The sequence below is a fragment of the Pangasianodon hypophthalmus genome, chromosome 23, assembly GCF_027358585.1.
Source record: "Pangasianodon hypophthalmus isolate fPanHyp1 chromosome 23, fPanHyp1.pri, whole genome shotgun sequence".
NCBI lineage: Eukaryota > Metazoa > Chordata > Actinopteri > Siluriformes > Pangasiidae > Pangasianodon > Pangasianodon hypophthalmus.
This window is the reverse complement of record NC_069732.1, coordinates 2,489,203-2,512,313: the sequence shown is the minus strand read 5'-3', so window position 1 is coordinate 2,512,313 and position 23,111 is coordinate 2,489,203. Positions and strand designations below refer to the sequence as shown.

At 38.1% G+C, this 23,111-nt stretch overlaps 1 protein-coding gene across 1 annotated transcript in view; it reads left to right on the top strand.

The window, feature by feature from the left end:
• Window positions 1–23,111, top strand: part of LOC117595891 (NACHT, LRR and PYD domains-containing protein 12) — a 120,999-nt gene that overhangs the window by 8,705 nt on the left and 89,183 nt on the right. The window contains exons 4-9 of the mRNA XM_053228311.1: window positions 1,620–1,736; window positions 3,561–3,677; window positions 6,654–6,770; window positions 8,123–8,239; window positions 11,202–11,318; window positions 12,608–12,724. Coding sequence (XP_053084286.1) covers window positions 1,620–1,736; window positions 3,561–3,677; window positions 6,654–6,770; window positions 8,123–8,239; window positions 11,202–11,318; window positions 12,608–12,724 — 702 coding nt within the window. The remainder of the gene's footprint in view (window positions 1–1,619; window positions 1,737–3,560; window positions 3,678–6,653; window positions 6,771–8,122; window positions 8,240–11,201; window positions 11,319–12,607; window positions 12,725–23,111) is intronic.

Here is a 23,111-nt window from a genome sequence, read left to right as displayed (position 1 = left end):
TTAAATATTCAAGATATTGGACCTTTATTTTCTTTATTTTAAATATATCACAATTCTAAAACCTCCTGTTTATTTCCAATTTTAAATGAAGAAAATAAATCCCAGATTTTCAATGCGGTCTCAGACTTTTAGAGCCCACTGTAGCTTATTCTGTACATAGGATAAAGCCAACAAGGTAATCAAATAGCATATCAGCCATACTAATGCCCTCCACCATGTTTACTCATTCAGACATGAGAGATTTTATTGAATACAAACAGATACATTTACTGACACATTTATCTCTTTGTCACTTACGTTAACTCTTTAGTCGTGAGCTTTTTGACAGCTCTGTGGTTGACCATTTCCAGCAGCATTTACACTGCAGTATGTACTTACCATGTACTTGTGGTTCTGTGCTACCGTTGGGGAATATATTCCCTATACTGGGTCTCACACTCGCATGTGACAGTGATTAGGCCATTATTGAGTCACTCTTCTTCCAGTAGGTGTTTCCAGAGGTCTAATTAGCATATATTTGCTCACTTGCTTCTAGGGAGCCATACCCATTACGCTGTTCATATGCTGGCCATACATCTACTCACTTCTCCAGAGCCTTTCCACACTTGCATTTTGTGCTGCCACTTGGGTTCTTTTCCCACTAGATTCAAGCAAACAGCAGTCTCCTACTAGTAATACCTGATAGATAGGGCCCACTTTGGTTCACTGGGTGAAGCAGTATAGACGCCTTCTGGTCCGAAGCCGGGAAGTGGGAGTACCCTGTTGGCAAATCATTCAGCATTGTGTTGGTTTATTGATCATTTAGTGCAGCTTAGGGGTTACAGTGTTTAGCATGTTGTAATTCTTGACGAGTCAGTAACTCTGGTCTCCCTATAATATTGGTCAAAGAGGACTGTTCATGGTGACCAGCATAGCTGCAGCATTCCTTGCTGCCTTGGGTTTTTCACAGCCTCTGCCTCCATTCTGCCTCCATTCTCCTGTTGCTAACTCTTCTGTTGCTAACTCTCCTTTGCTAACCCGCAGTCATTCATGTGTGAATCCGAAAGTGTGCATTGGTATACAAACTCTTGGATTGTTCTGTCTGTCTCTCCCCATGGGTGTATTTCTAAAGTCGTGGCTAAATCCACCAATTTGGAGGTGAAGATGCTAGCAGCAGATACCAAAGTATTTCAGAATTGCTTGAAAGAGAGATATTTTTGTCATCGGCTTCAGAAGAGACTCCATACCCAGATGGGTTTCCTTGGAGTTAGGTAAAACTCACGTGTAGACCCAGATACATACTGATTTAGCTTGAGGAAACATAGTTCACATTGCACTGGGTGCAGTCTGAGAATACTCCTGATATAGTCTTGAAAGATAAATTGTCTTGGAAGTTACGTCTTAATCTAAGTTAGCTACGAATAACATTTCCCCTGTGTCAACTAGGGCTACGCATGGCTGGTTTTCCTAACAGTGCTTGGACATGGGGGCAGTTATCTAGGGTTCTAGAGGCCAATGCAACCTAGCCCTCAGCTTTGTCCCTGTCCAAATCATGTTTATGTTTTCCAGTGCCTGTGTCTGTTAATGAAAATTGAAGAAATAACTAAAGTTGTTGATGTTGTTTGCATATTGTTGTTAAGTCTAACCCAGGTAAAGAGACCAGACTCGCCATTACCCAGCTGTGTCTCCATGAAGAGTGATGCGTCTATGGATGTTCCTCTTACATTCAAAGGTGGAGACCTCTCATCTGGTAACAGGTAATAATGGCTAAACTCTCTGAACTTTGTTTTTATGAGTAAATCAGTTTAGGAAAAGTGCAAAGCTTGTCTTTGTGTCAGATTTCCAGTATTTTTGTAGTATACTTGGGGACGGAATCTTTGAACATGTAATAGTGAAGTGTTATTGCATCAGAAAAAATAACCTGTCCAGATGTAGTCCAGGTAGTTGTAATGGGGGAATTAAAAAAAATGTTTGACCACATGCACCATATTTGAGCCAATCAGTTGGCTGTCAATCAAATGTAAGCATGCATGCTTCCTCCCCCCACCCCCACCCCACCCCCCCACCCCCACCCCACTTCGCGCTGTTCCTTCCGTGTGTCATGCAGATGCACTCTTAAAAATGTTGGGTTAAAAACAACCCAACTGCTAACCCAACTGTTTCTATAGCACCTTTTCAAAGTTGCGTTATTTTTTTAACTCTGGGTGTGTTTCTCTATCTAGCCTAAAAATTATGCAGCTGTTGAATTATATTGTTGTAACGCGAAGTCAACAGAATGGGGATCCATTAGCAGCGTTTAATAAAAGGCAGACACAGTCGTACAGGCGTGGTCGAGCAACAGCAAAACAGGGTAATCAGAGGCGAGACAAAGGCAGAGTGATCAAACAGGCAGATGGTCAGGGCAGGCAGCAAAGAATCCAGAAACGAGAAAAACAGTCCAAGGTCAAACACGGTAATCCAACAAAGAAGACACAAACGCTCAGAAATGTCAGCCGGGGCAAAACAAGACTTCGCAAAGAGTGAGCGAGAGGCGGAGGCTTAAGTAGTCCCGGTAATAGGCTGCAGGTGAACTCGTAATCAGTGCTGGGCGCGGAGTGATGGGAAATGTAGTTTAGAGAGGAAAGTCAATACTCAGGTGATGGTGACCTCTGGTGACGATCAGGGGGAACCACAGAGGCCGGATTCGTTACAATTGTCAATTATTATTATTATTATTATTATTATTATTATTATTATTGTTGGCATGTAAATATCTTTTAAAGAGATACTTTTTTCCCCTGCAATTTGTTGTCACACACGTGTGTAATTCTGTACTAGACTGCACAGAGACTGCATGGGGCAGCAGTCAGGAGTGCAGTGGTGTGTTAAAAACATCAGTAATTTAGCTATAAATATAACTATGAGCTTATATGGTCTATTTATGAGTATTAATGAAGTGAACATTAATGACCTGAAATCAGTCAACCTCTCAGGATATATATTGCTAACTTTATTTTTAAGGAAAGCAGCAGGATATCAAATAAGCAAGTTCTGTCCTTTACGAGCTAGACTAATAAAATTTTAACTGCCATCAAGAGACCAGAATATCTAAACCATCATGGGTTGTTACCAAATTAATCCAAAAACAGAACAAATAACCCAACTAAACTACCCACTATGTGTAACCCAGTGGTTGGGATAAAAGAACAGCCCAACGTTTTTACAGTGTATATTGAAAACGAATGGTGGCCTGACGCTTTGTCATTCACTGGTGTGAGTGCAGCTTTAAATCATGTCAGATATTTACTCAGAACTCTATGGAATGGAAACAGCTCTAGTGATAATGCATAAAAGCAAATGAAAAACAATAAACTTAATTGATATGCAAAATGTAGAAACTATTTAGAGTCAGAGGTGAGCAAATAGAACAGGAATTTAATGAAAGTACAATGTACTGAATGTGTTCAGTCCCAGCACAGTAGCTTATAACAATCCCATGTTAAATGTCCAAATCATGTTTATATTTTCCAGTGCCTGTGCAAGTTAATGAAAATTGAAGAAATAACTAAAGCTGTTGATGTTGTGTGCATATTGTTGTTCAGTTTAACCCAGTTAAAGAGACCAGACTCACCATTACTCAGCTTTGTCTCCATGAAGAGTGATGCGTCTATGGATGTTCCTCTTACATTCAAAGTTGGCGAGCACTCATCTGGACACAGGTAATTACTCTTCTATACCATACAGATTTGCCAAAGTGTGTAGATTTTTCTGTGCAGCAGATTTTCAGGATTCTTCTAGGAAAAGGAGGGAATAAATCTTTTTCTGACAAATCTGTCTTATTAAATTTTCTAACATGTGAGAGTTAAGTGTTATTGCATCAGAAAGTATAACAGCCAGTTAAATAGTCAAATGTAGTGTAATTCCATGTAATAGCATTTCAGCAGTGAGAGGGGATGGGCATAACTTATTTATAGACTCTGGATTTGTTGGGGAGGATAGAGGTATAGATGATTCTGTGCATTTTGTCATTTTGTAGAACATGACATTTTTGTAGAATTGTAATGTCAACTACACTGAGGGGAAACAAGTATTTGAACACTTTTATTTTAATTTTTAATATACTTTCAGTCCATATATCCCCTTCAAAAGTACAGACACAATGTATTTTGACTTTGTACTTGTAAATATGAAAATGTATGCATTCATAAGCAGAAGAACAAAGGATTAAAAAAACTAAATTCATAGAGAAAAAAGTAGTGAGACACTATATTAAATATACTGTATTAAAGTAGATCTATGGACTGAAAGTACATTAAATGAGAAAAACAGAAGTGTGTGAAATGTATTTCCCCTCACTGTATTTATGCTTTTGACCTTTTTATAATAGTGAATTAAGCAAAGACATTTGTTCTGGGAGTTTGTGATAAAGATCAGATCACTGTGTGGGTGCATTTGTTTACATTGCATAAGCAACTGGCAAATACTGTAATGCAATCACAAACATATCTATAAAACATCTACCAAAGTAATTAATTTGCATTTACATTTACAGTTTTTAGCAGATGCTCTTGTCTAAAGTCACTTGCACACTACACAGTACTTTAGTGACATTTTCTAAATGCAACAGGAGCTGCAGCTGGCTACAAAAAAGAAATACAGTTTAATTAAACACTTTTTTTTTTTTTTTACAAAGTACAGTGGGGTCCAAAAGTCTGAGAACAGTGATAATGCTTCTATTTGTCATTCTTTACTAATTTAATACAACAATTTTCATTACAGATTATATTGTTGAGAACAACTTGAGTGAAAAGTAGAATCTTTGAGATATTTGCATGAATGTCAGAGTTTCTTACTATTTGGTTCGTCCCCTTTTTGTTTTAATGACAGCTTGCACTCGAGCTGGCATGGACTCCACAAGTTTGTGTAAATCCTCATAATCCATTTTAGATCAAATCCATCGGAGTGTCGTCTAAACACACGCTTCAGTAGAAGACATTAGACATGAGGAAATTCTGACCTTTTGTACAAAGCAGCTAACATGGTCACTATCACACATTTGCTTACATTTAAATAGGGACCTAGAAATAGTGCAAATTCTTAAATATTAAATATTCAAGATATTGGACCTTTATTTTCTTTATTTTAAATATATCACAATTCTAAAACCTCCTGTTTATTTCCAATTTTAAATGAAGAAAATAAATCCCAGATTTTCAATGCGGTCTCAGACTTTTAGAGCCCACTGTAGCTTATTCTGTACATAGGATAAAGCCAACAAGGTAATCAAATAGCATATCAGCCATACTAATGCCCTCCACAATGTTTACTCATTCAGACATGAGAGATTTTATTGAACACAAACAGATACATTTACTGACACATTTAGCTCTTTGTCACTTACGTTAACTCTTTAGTCGTGAGCTTTTTGACAGCTCTGTGGTTGACCATTTCCAGCAGCATTTACACTGCAGTATGTACTTACCATGTACTTGTGGTTCTGTGCTACCGTTGGGGAATATATTCCCTATACTGGGTCTCACACTCGCATGTGACAGTGATTAGGCCATTATTGAGTCCCAGTAGGTGTTTCCAGAGGTCTAATTAGCATATATTTGCCCACTCGCTTCTAGGGAGCCATACCCATTACGCTGTTCATATGCTGGCCATACATCTACTCACTTCTCCAGAGCCTTTCCACACTTGCATTTTGTGCTGCCACTTGGGTTCTTTTCCCACTAGATTTAAGCAAACAGCAGTCTCCTACTAGTAATACCTGATAGATAGGACCCACTTTGGTTCACTGGGTGAAGCAGTATAGACGCCTTCTGGTCCGAAGCCGGGAAGTGGGAGTACCCTGTTGGCAAATCATTCAGCATTGTGTTGGTTTATTGATCATTTAGTTCAGCTTAGGGGTTACAGTGTTTAGCATGTTGTAATTCTTGACGAGTCAGTAACTCTGGTCTCCCTATAATATTGGTCAAAGCATAGCTGCAGCATTCCTTGCTTCCTTGGGTTTTTCACAGCCTCTGCCTCCATTCTGCCTCCATTCTCCTGTTGCTAACTCTTCTGTTGCTAACTCTCCTTTGCTAACCCACAGTCATTCATGTGTGAATCCAAAAGTGTGCATTGGTATACCAACTCTTGGATTGTTGTCTGTCTGTCTCTCCCCATGGGTGTATTTCTGAAGTTGTGGTTAAATCCACCAATTTGGAGGTGAAGATGCTAGCAGCAGATACCAAAGTATTTCAGAATTGCTTGAAAGAGAGATATTTTTGTCATTGGCTTCAGAAGAGACTCCATACCCAGATGGGTTTCCTTGGAGTTAGGTAAAACTCACGTGTAGACCCAGATACATACTGATTTAGCTTGAGGAAACATAGTTCACATTGCACTGGGTGCAGTCTGAGGATACTCCTGATATAGTCTTGAAAGATAAATTGTCTTGGAAGTTACGTCTTAATCTAAGTTAGCTACGAATAACATTTCCCCTGTGTCAACTAGGGCTACGCATGGCTGGCTTTCCTAACAGTGCATGGACATGGGGGCAGTTATCTAGGGTTCTAGAGGCCAATGCAACCTAGCCCTCAGCTTTGTCCCTGTCCAAATCATGTTTATGTTTTCCAGTGCCTGTGTCTGTTAATGAAAATTGAAGAAATAACTAAAGTTGTTGATGTTGTTTGCATATTGTTGTTAAGTCTAACCCAGGTAAAGAGACCAGACTCGCCATTACCCAGCTGTGTCTCCATGAAGAGTGATGCGTCTATGGATGTTCCTCTTACATTCAAAGGTGGAGACCTCTCATCTGGTAACAGGTAATAATGGCTAAACTCTCTGGACTTTGTTTTTATGAGTAAATCAGTTTAGGAAAAGTGCAAAGCTTGTCTTTGTGTCAGATTTCCAGTATTTTTGTAGTATACTTGGGGACGGAATCTTTGAACATGTAATAGTGAAGTGTTATTGCATCAGAAAAAATAACCTGTCCAGATGTAGTCCAGGTAGTTGTAATGGGGGAATAAAAAAAAATGTTTGACCACATGCACCATATTTGAGCCAATCAGTTGGCTGTCAATCAAATGTAAGCATGCATGCTCCCCCCCACCCCACTTCGCGCTGTTCCTTCCGTGTGTCATGCAGATGCACTCTTAAAAATGTTGGGTTAAAAACAACCCAACTACGAACCCAACTGTTTCTATAGCACCTTTTCAAAGTTGGGTTATTTTTTAACTCAGTGCACTGGCTGTGTTTCTCTACCTAGCCTAAAAATTATGCAACTGTTGAATTATATTGTCAATTATTATTATTATTATTATTATTATTATTATTATTGGCATATAAATATCTTTTAAAGAGATATTTTTTCCTGCAATTAGTAGTCACTCACGTGTGTAATTCTGTACTAGACTGCACAGAGACTGCATGGGGCAGCAGTCAGGAGTGCAGTGGTGTGTTAAAAACATCAGTAATTTAGCTATAAATATAACTATGAGCTTATATGGTCTGTTTATGAGTATTAATGAAGTGAACATTAATGAGCTGAAATCAGTCAACCCCTGAGGATATACATTGCTAACTTTATTTTTAAGGAAAGCAGCAGGATATCAAATAAGCAAGTTCTGTCCTTTACGAGCTAGACTAATAAAATTTTAACTGCCATCAAGAGACCAGAATATCTAAACCATCATGGGTTGTTACCAAATTAATCCAAAAACAGAACAAATAACCCAACTAAACTACCCACTATGTGTAACCCAGTGGTTGGGATAAAAGAACAGCCCAACGTTTTTACAGTGTATATTGAAAACGAATGGTGGCCTGACGCTTTGTCATTCACTGGTGTGAACGCAGCTTTAAATCATGTCAGATATTTACTCAGAACTCTATGGAATGGAAACAGCTCTAGTGATAATGCATAAAAGCAAATGAAAAACAATAAACTTAATTGATATGCAAAATGTAGAAACTATTTAGAGTCAGAGGTGAGCAAATAGAACAGGAATTTAATGAAAGTGTGATGTAATGAGTGTGTTCAGTCGCAGCACAGTAGTTTATAACAATCCCATGTTAAATGTCCAAATCATGTTTGTATTTTCCAGTGCCTGTGCAAGTTAATGAAAATTGAAGAAATAACTAAAGTTGTTGATGTTGTGTGCATATTGTTGTTCAGTCTAACCCAGGTAAAGAGACCAGACTCGCCATTACCCAGCTTTGTCTCCATGAAGAGTGATGCATCTATGGATGTTCCTCTTACATTCAAAGTTGGAGAGCACTCATCTGGACACAGGTAATTACTCTTCTATACCATACAGATTTGCCAAAGTGCGTAGATTTTTCTGTGCAGCAGATTTTCAGGATTCTTCTAGGAAAAGGAGGGAATAAATCTTTTTCTGACAAATCTGTCTTATTAAATTTTCTAACATGTGAGAGTTAAGTGTTATTGCATCAGAAAGTATAACAGCCAGTTAAATAGTCAAATATAGTGTAATTCCATGTAATAGCATTTCAGCAGTGAGAGGGGATGGGCATAACTTATTTATAGACTCTGGATTTGTTGGGGAGGATAGAGGTATAGATGTGCATTTTGTCATTTTGTAGAACATGACATTTTTGTAGAATTGTAATGTCAAGCTACACTGAGGGGAAACAAGTATTTGAACACTTTTGTTTTAATTTTTTAATATACTTTCAGTCCATATATCCCCTTCAAAAGTACAGACACAATGTATTTTGACTTTGTACTTGTAAATATGAAAATGTATGCATTCATAAGCAGAAGAACAAAGGATTAAAAAAAAACAAAATTCATAGAGAAAAAAGTATTCAGACACTATATTAAATATACTGTATTAAAGTAGATCTATGGACTGAAAGTACATTAAATGAGAAAAACAGAAGTGTGTGAAACATATTTCCCCTCACTTTATTTATGCTTTTGACCTTTTTATAATAGTGAATTAAGCAAAGACATTTGTTCTGGGAGTTTGTGATAAAGATCAGATCACTGTGTGGGTGCATTTGTTTACATTGCATAAGCAACTGGGAAATACTGTAATGCAATCACAAACATATCTATAAAACATCTACCAAAGTAATCAATTTGCATTTACATTTACAGTTTTTAGCAGATGCTTTTGTCTAAAGTCACTTGCACACTACACAGTACTTTAGTGACATTTTCTAAATGCAACAGGAGCTGCAGCTGGCTACAAAAAAGAAATACAGTTTAATTAAACACTTTTTTTTTTTTTTACAAAGTACAGTGGGGTCCATAAGTCTGAGAACAGTGATAATGCTTCTATTTGTCATTCTTTTCTAATTTAATACAACAATTTTCATTACAGATTATATTGTTGAGAACAACTTGAGTGAAAAGTAGAATCTTTGAGATATTTGCATGAATGTCAGAGTTTCTTACTATTTGGTTCGTCCCCTTTTTGTTTTAATGACAGCGTGCACTCGAGCTGGCATGGACTCCACAAGTTTGTGTAAATCCTCATAATCCATTTTAGATCAAATCCATCGGAGTGTCGTCTAAACACACGCTTCAGTAGAAGACATTAGACATGAGGAAATTCTGACCTTTTGTACAAAGCAGCTAACATGGTCACTATCACACATTTGCTTACATTTAAATAGGGACCTAGAAATAGTGCAAATTCTTAAATATTAAATATTCAAGATATTGGACCTTTATTTTCTTTATTTTAAATATATCACAATTCTAACATCTCCTGTTTATTTCCAATTTTAAATGAAGAAAATAAATCCCAGATTTTCAATGCGGTCTCAGACTTTTAGAGCCCACTGTAGCTTATTCTGTACATAGGATAAAGCCAACAAGGTAATCAAATAGCATATCAGCCATACTAATGCCCTCCACAATGTTTACTCATTCAGACATGAGAGATTTTATTGAATACAAACAGATACATTTACTGACACATTTATCTCTTTGTCACTTACGTTAACTCTTTGACCATTTCCAGCAGCATTTACACTGCAGTATGTACTTACCATGTACTTGTGGTTCTGTGCTACCGTTGGGGAATATATTCCCTATACTGGGTCTCACACTCGCATGTGACAGTGATTAGGCCATTATTGAGTCCCAGTAGGTGTTTCCAGAGGTCTAATTAGCATATATTTGCCCACTCGCTTCTAGGGAGCCATACCCATTACGCTGTTCATATGCTGGCCATACATCTACTCACTTCTCCAGAGCCTTTCCACACTTGCATTTTATGCTGCCACTTGGGTTCTTTTCCCACTAGATTCAAGCAAACAGCAGTCTCCTACTAGTAATACCTGATAGATAGGACCCACTTTGGTTCACTGGGTGAAGCAGTATAGACGCCTTCTGGTCCGAAGCCGGGAAGTGGGAGTACCCTGTTGGCAAATCATTCAGCATTGTGTTGGTTTATTGATCATTTAGTGCAGCTTAGGGGTTACAGTGTTTAGCATGTTGTAATTCTTGACGAGTCAGTAACTCTGGTCTCCCTATAATATTGGTCAAAGAGGACTGTTCATGGTGACCAGCATAGCTGCAGCATTCCTTGCTGCCTTGGGTTTTTCACAGCCTCTGCCTCCATTCTGCCTCCATTCTCCTGTTGCTAACTCTTCTGTTGCTAACTCTCCTTTGCTAACCCGCAGTCATTCATGTGTGAATCCGAAAGTGTGCATTGGTATACAAACTCTTGGATTGTTCTGTCTGTCTCTCCCCATGGGTGTATTTCTAAAGTCGTGGCTAAATCCACCAATTTGGAGGTGAAGATGCTAGCAGCAGATACCAAAGTATTTCAGAATTGCTTGAAAGAGAGATATTTTTGTCATCGGCTTCAGAAGAGACTCCATACCCAGATGGGTTTCCTTGGAGTTAGGTAAAACTCACGTGTAGACCCAGATACATACTGATTTAGCTTGAGGAAACATAGTTCACATTGCACTGGGTGCAGTCTGAGAATACTCCTGATATAGTCTTGAAAGATAAATTGTCTTGGAAGTTACGTCTTAATCTAAGTTAGCTACGAATAACATTTCCCCTGTGTCAACTAGGGCTACGCATGGCTGGCTTTCCTAACAGTGCTTGGACATGGGGGCAGTTATCTAGGGTTCTAGAGGCCAATGCAACCTAGCCCTCAGCTTTGCCCCTGTCCAAATCATGTTTATGTTTTCCAGTGCCTGTGTCTGTTAATGAAAATTGAAGAAATAACTAAAGTTGTCGACATTGTGTGCATATTGTTGTTCAGTCTAACCCAGGTAAAGAGACCAGACTCACCATTACCCAGCTGTGTCTCCATGAAGAGTGATGCGTCTATGGATGTTCCTCTTACATTCAAAGGTGGAGACCTCTCATCTGGTAACAGGTAATAATGGTTAAACTCTCTGAACTTTGTTTTTATGAGTAAATCAGTTTAGGAAAAGTGCAAAGCTTGTCTTTGTGTCAGATTTCCAGTATTTTTGTAGTATACTTGGGGACGGAATCTTTGAACATGTAATAGTGAAGTGTTATTGCATCAGAAAAAATAACCTGTCCAGATGTAGTCCAGATAGTTGTAATGGGGCAATTAAAAAAAATGTTTGACCACATGCACCATATTTGAGCCAATCAATTGGCTGTCAATCAAATGTAAGCATGCATGCTTCCTCCTTCCTCAGTGCTGGGCGCGGGGTGATGGGAAATGTAGTTTAAAGAGGAAAGTCAATACTCGGGTGATGGTGACCTCTGGTGACGATCAGGGGGAACCACAGAGGCCGGATTCGTTACAATTGTCAATTATTATTATTATTATTATTATTATTATTATTATTATTGGCATATAAATATCTTTTAAAGAGATACTTTTTTCCCCTGCAATTTGTTGTCACACACGTGTGTAATTCTGTACTAGACTGCACAGAGACTGCATGGGGCAGCAGTCAGGAGTGCAGTGGTGTGTTAAAAACATCAGTAATTTAGCTATAAATATAACTATGAGCTTATATGGTCTATTTATGAGTATTAATGAAGTGAACATTAATGAGCTGAAATCAGTCAACCTCTCAGGATATATATTGCTAACTTTATTTTTAAGGAAAGCAGCAGGATATCAAATAAGCAAGTTCTGTCCTTTACGAGCTAGACTAATAAAATTTTAACTGCCATCAAGAGACCAGAATATCTAAACCATCATGGGTTGTTACCAAATTAATCCAAAAACAGAACAAATAACCCAACTAAACTACCCACTATGTGTAACCCAGTGGTTGGGATAAAAGAACAGCCCAACGTTTTTACAGCGTATATTGAAAACGAATGGTGGCCTGACGCTTTGTCATTCACTAGTGTGAGTGCAGGTTTAAATCATGTCAGATATTTACTCAGAACTCTATGGAATGGAAACAGCTCTAGTGATAATGCATAAAAGCAAATGAAAAACAATAAACTTAATTGATGTGCAAAATGTAGAAACTATTTAGAGTCAGAGGTGAGCAGAAAGAACAGGAATTTAATGATAGTGCGATGTAATGAGTGTGTTCAGTCCCAGCACAGTAGCTTATAACAATCCCATGTTAAATGTCCAAATCATGTTTATATTTTCCAGTGCCTGTGCAAGTTAATGAAAATTGAAGAAATAACTAAAGCTGTTGATGTTGTGTGCATATTGTTGTTCAGTTTAACCCAGTTAAAGAGACCAGACTCGCCATTACTCAGCTTTGTCTCCATGAAGAGTGATGCATCTATGGATGTTCCTCTTACATTCAAAGTTGGCGAGCACTCATCTGGACACAGGTAATTACTCTTCTATACCATACAGATTTGCCAAAGTGCGTAGATTTTTCTGTGCAGCAGATTTTCAGGATTCTTCTAGGAAAAGGAGGGAATAAATCTTTTTCTGACAAATCTGTCTTATTAAATTTTCTAACATGTGAGAGTTAAGTGTTATTGCATCAGAAAGTATAACAGCCAGTTAAATAGTGAAATGTAATGTAATTCCATGTAATAGCATTTCAGCAGTGGGAGGGGATGGACATAACTTATTTATAGACTCTGGATTTGTTGGGGAGGATAGAGGTATAGATGATTCTGTGCATTTTGTCATTTTGTAGAACATGACATTTTTGTAGAATTGTAATGTCAACTACACTGAGGGGAAACAAGTATTTGAACACTTTTATTTTAATTTACAAAGTACAGTGGGGTCCAAAAGTGTGAGAACAGTGATAATGCTTCTATTTGTCATTCTTTTCTAATTTAATACATTACAGATTATATTGTTGAGAACAACTTGAGTGAAAATTAGAATCTTTGAGATATTTGCATGAATGTCAGAGTTTCTTACTATTTGGTTCCTCCCCTTTTTGTTTTAATGACAGCTTGCACTCGAACTGGCATGGACTCCACAAGTTTGTGTAAATCCTCAGAATCCATTTTACATCAAATCCATCGGAGTGTCGTCTAAACACACGCTTCAGTAGAAGACATTAGACATGAGGAAATTCTGACTTTTTGTACAAAGCAGCTAACATGGTCACTATCACACATTTGCTTACATTTAAATAGGGACCTAGAAATAGTGCAAATTCTTAAATATTAAATATTCAAGATATTGGACCTTTATTTTCTTTATTTTAAATATATCACAATTCTAAAACCTCCTGTTTATTTCCAATTTTAAATGAATAAAATAAATCCCAGATTTTCAATGCGGTCTCAGACTTTTAGAGCCCACTGTAGCTTATTCTGTACATAGGATAAAGCCAATAAGGTAATCAAATAGCATATCAGCCATACTAATGCCCTCCACCATGTTTACTCATTCAGACATGAGAGACTTTATTTAATACAAATAGATACATTTATTGACACATTTATCTCTTTATCACTTACGTTAACTCTTTAGTCATGAGCTTTTTGACAGCTCTGTGGTTGACCATTTCCAGCAGCATTTACACTGCAGCTTGTACTTACCATGTACTTGTGGTTCTGTGCTACCTTTGGAGGATATATTCCCTATACTGGGTCTCACACTCGCATGTGACAGTGATTAGGCCATTACTGAGTCACTCTTCTTCCAGTAGGTGTTTCCAGAGGTCTAATTAGCATATATTTGCTCACTTGCTTCTAGGGAGCCATACCCATTACGCTGTTCATATGCTGGCCATACATCCACTCAGTTCTTCAGAGCTTTTCCACATTTGCATTTTGTGCTGCCACTTGGGTTCTTTTCCCACTAGATTCAAGCAAACAGCAGTCTCCTACTAGTAATACCTGATAGATAGGGCCCACTTTGGTTCACTGGGTGAAGCAGTATAGACACCTTCTGGTCCAAAGCCGGGAAGTGGGAGTACCCTGTTGGCAAATCACTCAGCATTGTTTTGGTTTAGTGATCAGTTAGTGCAGCAGGGAAAATGTCTTGATAATTTTTTTTTTCTTCGGAGGATGGCCGTTTTTTCTGCTGTGGGGAACCACTTTAGGTTGTTGTTTGAAGGCAGCTGAAACTTGCTGGTTTCCTGGATTTCCCTCTCCCGCTTTATTTCCTGATCCATTCACCCAGATGCGCACCCTCATCTATAACAGGCTAGGCTAGTTACATTTACATCAGCAACTGCTGCCACAGCCTTTATTTGATGGTTCTGTATTTCCTGATCCATCGACATGGTGTGGAACCAACTCTAAGTAATTGTGGCCACAGTTTTCCCAGGTTTGATGAAATGGCCAATAAACCCTCTCTTCACTTGAGTCAGGAAGATAGTGTTGATGTTCGAATCAATCATTTTACTGCAAGCAAGCATTTTACTGCATAAACCTGCTCTCATGAAGAGGTTCATGAAAAGACAAATACAGCTTCTAGTGTCTGGATTATAATTACTTGTACACATCATAAATCATATTACTTTATAAATATAAAATGAACCTACCACAGATCAAAGAAAAATTAAAGACTTATTATAATGATATAATTATTATAATTATAACAGCTGGTCAGGATGCTCTCTATTGTCCCTCTGTAGAATGTGGGATCAGACCTTTAGAGGTGCTCAGCCCCTAATGAGTGTGATAAACATGCAACGCATCAAGGGTGATCTCTAAAACTAGCAAATCAACAATTAAACAAAAATAGGTTTTAAAATGGGAATGAATATGTCAACTGCCAAGCAAAGGTTGTGAAAAATGCTTTCTGAAAAGTTACCAGTACCATGGACAAAGCCTGCCCTGTATTTGTTGTTGTTGTTTTTTTTTAACCAATTTGATTTTCCAATCATGGTCTTTTCAAACGTATTGATAAATAAGTATTCAACCATGTGACTAGAAAGACACCCAAATTCTGTGTAAACAGTCGTTGAGCCACAAAGCTATTACTTTTTTGACAAGTTAAGTTATTATGCAAAATAAACTGAATACATGAAAAATAAAAAGACAGTCTTCATAAACTACAGGTATAATTGCAGGTAAATTAGGTTTAACCTCTTTGTTTCAATTTTGGCTGAAGTTACCCCCACCCCATCTTACCCCAAGCAACAATTTCTCCAAAAACACGACACAGAGAAGAAACCGGACAAAACCAGATCTCATGTATGATGACTGTAAAGTTATTAACAGCATATTTCCACTTTTTGTGAGAGACGTCCGGTTTGATTTTGCACTTGCTGTGAAATGTAGTAAAGTAACAAATGTACTGTGAGTTACTGAGCTATGAGTGTTGCTATTTGACTATGCAAACTACTGTTATGAACAGACATAGCTAATGTTAGCTTGCTAGCTAGCTATTCTCAGGGTTATATCAGAACACAAACAACTCCTGAAATAACTTTGTCCTTGTCTGCATCAGCTGCTTGTTAGGGTCCCCACTGGGCATAATAATTCATATCAGGTTTCAGGTATAACAATTTTTGTTATGTATCTTAATACAGTGGAGAAAATATGTACAGCATTTCACTTTGGGTTGCCCACAGTGTCCTGCAGGGGGATGGAAACAGAAGGGAACAGAAGATCATCACAGATCCAGGGTAAGATCATGAACATGACAGTGATATTCTGGTATAATTCTTTTTTTCCCCAATAATTTTCTGCTATCCTAATCAAACAGTATTTCTAAAGATTGATAAATTTTCTAAAACATGCACCATACTTTAGACTGAAATAAGAGTTTGTACTTGATGTCTCAAAGTTCTTTCTCACATCTCCATATCACAGTTGTGAATCTTCATCTGCTGTAACTGCAGTTCAGGAGAAATGCAAATTCATTCTGATGAAGAAGTTTCAGCATGTGAACGAGGTGATAACAAACCAGGGAAACCCAACACTTCTCAATGAGATCTACACAGAGCTCTACATCACAGAAGGAGACAGTGGAAAAGTCAATAATGAACATGAGGTTAGACAGATTGAGGCAGCATCCAGGAGAGCAGCAACAGAGGAAACACCAATCAAATGCAATGACATCTTTAAGCCCTTATCTGAAGAAGACAAACCCATCAGGAGTGTTCTGACAAAGGGAGTCGCTGGCATTGGAAAAACAGTCTCTGTGCAGAAATTCATTCTAGACTGGGCTGAAGGGAAAACAAATCAGGACATTCATCTCATATTTCCACTTCCTTTCAGAGAGCTCAATTTGATGAAGGATCAAAAACTGAGTCTGATGGAGCTCCTTCATTTCTTTTTTAAGGAGATTAAAGAAACAAACATTTACAGCCTGCACAAAGTTCTGTTCATTTTTGATGGTTTGGATGAGTGTCGTTTCCCTCTGGATTTCCAGAACACAGTGAGATTGTGTGATGTAACTGAATCAGCTTCAGTGCATGTGCTGCTGATAAACCTGATCAAAGGGAATCTGCTTCCCTCTGCTCTCATCTGGATCACCTCCCGACCAGCAGCAGCTGATCAAATCCCCTCTGAGCGGTTTAATCGAGTCACAGAGGTACGAGGGTTCAATGACCCACAGAAGGAGGAATATTTCAGGAAGAGGATCAGTGATCAGAGCCTGAGCAACAGAATCATCACACACCTGATGTCATTAAGAAGCCTCTACATCATGTGCCACATCCCAGTCTTCTGCTGGATTTCAGCCACTGTTCTAGAGAGAATGTTGGGTGAAGCAGAGAGTGGAGAGATCCCCAAGACTCTGACTCAAATGTACACACACTTCCTCATCATTCAGACAAACATCATAAAGAAAAAGTACACAAAGAACCAAGAGGCAGATAAAGAAATGGTTCTGAAACTGAGTAAACTGGCTTTTCAGCAGCTGAAGAAAGGCAACCTGATCTTCTATGAGGAAGACCTGATGGAGTGTGGCATTGATGTGACAGAAGCCTCAGTGTATTCAGGTGTGTGTACACAGATCTTCAGAGAGGAGTTTGGGCTTCACCAGAGTAAAGTGTACTGCTTTGTTCATCTGAGCATTCAGGAGCACCTCGCAGCACTATATGTGCACCTGATATTCATGAATGAAAAGAGAAATGTTCTTAAAAAGCCGATATTGAGGCTGAAAGTGAAGATCTCAGATTTACACAAGAGTGCTGTAGATCAGGCTTTACAGAGTGAAAATGGACATCTGGATCTTTTCCTTCGCTTTCTTCTGGGTCTCTCCCTGGAGTCTAATCAGATCCTCCTACAAACTATAGTGACAAAGAGGGGAAGTAGCTCCCACAGTAACCAGGAAACAGTTTATTACATCAAGAAGAAGATCAGAAAGAATCCCTCAGCAGAGAAATCCATCAATCTGTTCCACTGTCTGTATGAACTGGATGATCATTCTCTAGTTGAGGAAATCCAACACTACCTGCAATCTGGAAATTTACAACAAATTGAACTTTCACCTTCTCAGTGGTCAGCTGTGGTGTTTGTGTTACTGACATCAGTGCAGGAGCAGGATGTGTTTGTTCTTAATAAATATACCAACAAACACTGTACATCAGACGAGGTTCTCTTGAAGCTCCTGCCTGTGGTTGCAGCATCCAGAAAAGCTGAGTAAGTAATGCTGAATATAACTTTTACACTGTTACAACATTCACGATGCAAGAATTTTGTCGGACCTCATAAGCACTTAACATAAGAGCTGTATGTACAGTATACGGCCAAAAGTATGTGTACCCCTGACCATCACTCCCATATGTGCTTGTTGAACACCCCATTCCAGATTTATTCCCCTTTGCTGTTATAATGACCTACACACATCTGGAAAATCTTTCCACTAGATTATGGAGCGTGGCTGTGGGGATTTGTGTTCATTCAGCTACAAGAGCATTAGTGAGGTCAGGCACTGATGTTGGGTGAAGAGGTCTGGGGTGCAGTCGGTGTTCCAGTTCATCCCAAAGGTGTTCAGTGGGGTTGAGGTCAGGGCTCTGTGCAGGACACTCGAGTTCTTCCTCTCCAACCTTAAGACACCATGTCTTCATGGAGCTCACTTTGTGCACAGGGGCATTGTCATGCTGGAACAGGTTTGGGCCTCTTAGTTCCAGCGAAGGGAAAGTGTAATGCTACAGCATACAAAGACATTCTATACAATTGTATGCTTTCATGTTTGTGGCAACAGTTTGGGGCAGAACCACATATGGGTGTCTAGGTCAGGTATCCACATACTTTTGGCCATATACTCTATATTGTATATGAAATAAAATATGATATTATAGGAGAATAGTGGAAAAAGGTGTTGTGATACAGACCAACATGAAGCAGAGTTACTGTAATAATCTGTAATTGATTATTTTACTATAACTGTAAAATATATTATTCCTCTGACTCCAAAGTAATTTGCTCATCAAACAACTTCCTCTTATCACTCACATTATAGCTGCACCAAATTTCAACAATTGCACACATTTTAAAAAAAGAAAAAAAAATCTGATTGTGTGTAGTATAGATAATACAAATCCATAGGTAAGCTGTTACTATAAAAAAAGATAACATTAGAATGAGTGCATTAATATAAATTTGTGATTTCAGCTGCACTACTGTCAAAGCTGTTGTTATAGAACATTATACAGTTAGTTCCAGTTAGTTCAATTAATTTGATTGAATGAGCGGCGTTCGAAGAATGTTTATATTTAGTGTAACAGCACTGGGACGTTTCATTGTTTGTATCACTCCACTTGTCTGTGTTCAGCACATAACATTATAATTCTAGCAATAGTTTGTTACACTGAAACAGTTACTACAGGAGAGTTACTGACATCATCAGCAGACATGGCAAGCGATCCGTTTTTCATGAATATAACTTTTGACTTAAAATATGAACAGATAAAGATGAAAAGTAAGAAGGGAAGCCAATTTCACTGGGACTTTTATTGGGAATGTACAAATCAACATGAACCCAATAAGCAGCAAGCCTACAGCCTAATCACAGCCATGACAATATTCAGTGTGTTGTTCCTCTTTCAGCTGCTCTTTCAGCCACAGGTGGATCACTGGTCCACGTATATGATTTGGCATAGTTTTTATGCAGGATGCCCTTCCTGCCACAACCCTCCCCAGTTTTATCTGGGCTTGGGACTAGCGCTGAGAGTGCACTGTTGCACACAACCCCAGTGGCTGAGGTTTTTTACTTTTATAAGAACATTTTTTAAATTTATTTCATGATGATGCAGTATGTTGTACCACTTGTATAGCGTGGTTGTACAGTCCATATTTTAGCATATTTATTCACATTTTAGAATATTTGTACATTTCATGTTTGATACTGTACACTGATATTGCATCATGTATTTTGTTCTTTATGTTAGGTTTAATAATTGCGGCCTAAATGAGAAAAGTTGTGCAGCTTTGGCCTCAGTGCTCAGCTCTGAATCCTCCAATCTGAGACAACTGGATCTGTCTAGAAATGAACTCAGAGACTCATTAGTGAAGCGTCTCTCTGCTGGACTGGAAAATCCTCACTGTAAACTGGAGACACTGAGGTAAGATCATCTCTCTGAGAGTCACATGACCTGCTCCTCAGTAACATACATTCTCTAATAGTTTCATTGCACTCTGATTAATCTGATTCCTAATTATCTGATCATAATATTAGTTGTGTTTTCTTCATAAATTTGATGTTATTGGTATTTGTTTATCTTAGAACTGGAACTGAAGAGAGGATTTATGATTAACAGTTTTAGTCATGGCATTAAAAATAATCAGGATGACTTTCAATTTCTCAGTAATAAAGGAAGCTGAATATAAGCTTTGAAATAGGTGAGGGTTCTAAAGACAGAAAATTTACTTCTTTGTACTGCAGTCATTGTTCATCATGGGGTGAAAAGTTCAATTTTGTGACTTTCATGTAAAGTGTTCTCACACACACACACCCACACTCACACACACGTATTTCCATTCATTTGTTTATTAACGTAGCTACATGAAGCTACTCCTTGTTAGATCACAGATTTCGTGCTGCAGAGATTACTCAGGGACTTTGGAGATTTGCAGCACTATGCTGACCATCGGAGAGACAGAGAACAGTGTTAGTCTCACGTCTGCACCATCTCTGCCATCCCATCTGAAAGCAAGTTGTTATATTGGGTACAGAACAGAGCATTTTGGTGTGAAGTAAACGTTGGGAGATTCAGTGCTGGATGTTGATTGGCCTCAGCCAGTGGGGGAAATGTCTTCAACAAAAGGGTGAATTGTAACATCCTGCTTTAAAACAGCATTAAGATAAAACCAGAATTTAACAACCTACAGCCAAACCTTAACCTTAAACTGCAGTTTCTGTAAAAGAATAAATCCTCACCGGTACCAGCTACTGTAAATGTCCTCACAATGTAAAAACTGTCACATACTCCTCAAAATATGACTACACGTGGTCCCCCAGAAGACAGAAATACACACACACCCACTTTCTCAAACTCAATAAATAGAATTTTTTTATTTGGTTATTGCTCTCATATAATTATTGACTAACATGCTGTATTTCATAGGGATTAAAGACTGCAGTGACTCTTTGATAAAGTTCCTGCTGAACTGATCTCCTCAGAAAGTCACATTCTCTAATAGTTTCAGTACACACTGATTAATCTGATTCTTAATTATCTGATCACAATATTAGCTGTGTTTTCTTCATATATTTGATGTTACTGATATTTGTTTATCTTTGAACTGGAACTGAAGAGAGGATTTATGATTAACAGTTTTAGTCATGGCATTAAAAATAATCAGGATGACTTTCAATTTCTCAGTAATAAAGGAAGCTGAATATAAGCTTTGAAATAGGTGAGGGTTCTAAAGACAGAGAAAATTTAATCCTTTATACTGCAATCATAGTTCATCATGGGGCAAAAAGTTAAATTTTTTGAGCTTTATGTAGAGTGTTCTCACCCACCCATTCTTGTACATCTCTGTGGTGTATTTCCATTAATTTATGGATTAATGTAGCTACATAAAGCTACTCCTTGTTAGATCACAGATTTCGTGATGCAGAGATTACTCAGGGACTTTGGAGTAAAGAGCAAACATGTCGCTTTGTGGACAGTATGGTTGATTTGCAACACTACGCCGACCATCAGAGAGACAGAGAACAGATTGTTAGGCTCACGTCTGCACCATCTCTGCCATTCCATCTGAAAGCAAGTTGTTATATTGGGTACAGAACAGAGCATTTTGGTGTGAAGTAAACGTTGGGAGATTCAGTGCTGGATGTTGACTGGCCTCAGCCAGTGGGGGAAATGATCTTCAACAAAAGGGTGAATTGTAACAAGCTACAGCTGTCAGATTACACAAGTCAGGTAACATCCTGGCAATTAAACATCCTGCTTTAAAACAGCAGTAAGATAAAACTAGAATTTAACAACCTACAGCCAAACCTTAACCTTAAACTGCAGTTTCTGTAAAAAGTAAATGTAGTATGACTAGATTTGGTCCCTCTGAAGACAGAAATACGTAGACTGACACACACATGCATCACACATACACACATACACCCTCTCAAATTCAATAAGTAGAATTTGTTATTTAGTTATTGCTCTCATCTAATTAATGGCTAAGTTTCTGTATTTCATAGGGATTAAAGACTGCAGTGACTCCGTGATGAAAACGTTCCTGCTGAACTGATCTGTGTGTCCTGAACTGAGAGAGTGAAGAGTGTGTCATTGTCTCTCTGCAGGTTGTGTGATTGTGATATCTCAGATGAAGGCTGTGCTGCTCTGACTTCAGCTCTGAGATCAAACCCCTCACACCTGAGAGAACTGGATCTGTCTGAGAATAAACTCAGAGACTCAGGAGTGAAGTGTCTCTCTGCTGTACTGGAGAATCCTGACTGTAAACTGGAGACACTGAGGTAAGATCATCTCTCTGAGAGTCACATGACCTGCTCCTCACTAAGACATATTTTCTAATAGTGAAACAGAAGCAGAGGTTTTAGGTTCAACATCAAATATCCTGAGGAGGAAAATCATTTCATTTCAGTGACTCATTTGATACGTAATTATCTATTCACAATATTAGTTGTGTTTTCTAAATTTATTTGATGTTCCTGATGCTTACTTGTCTTGGAACTGGTATTGAAAAGAGCTTTTGATTACAGTTGTGGCATTAAAACTAATTAGCACAAGTTTGTCTGGTAGCTTTTTAAATATTACATGGTTGCTGAATCTTATAATTACAATGTCAGTAATAAAGGAAGCTGAAAATAACCTTTGATGCAGATGAGGGTTCAAAAAAAGAGAAAATTTACTCATTTGTACTGCAATCACTGTACATCATGGGGTGAGAACTTCAGCTTTGTGAACTGTTCAGAGTGTTTTCACACACACACACTTATGTGTCATATTTCCTTTAACTTGCCTATTAACATAGCTAGATAATGCTACACCTACCACCAACTCCAACCTTAAAATGCAGTTTCTGTTCAAAATAAATCCTCACTGGGACCAGCTAAGTAAGTCACTAAGTGGTGGAAGTGTTATTGTTCTTGGTTTGTCCTTCTGTCCAAGATTATAATTAGTGTGATATCTCAAGAACGAGTGGTTGAATGTTTGTAGGATTTATATTGAATTATCATTGTAACCAGGAAATGAACTGATTAGATGTTGGAATTGATCCAAAAGGGTCAAGGTCACAGCAAGGTCAATGTCTAAAATAGATTTTCTTCATGTTTCCTTCCTGTTTGAAGTATATTTATGGGAATTTCTTGCACATAAATTAATAACAACAAGGATATATAAAATCAAAAGCTGGCCACTCAGAGGAATGAAACCTGATT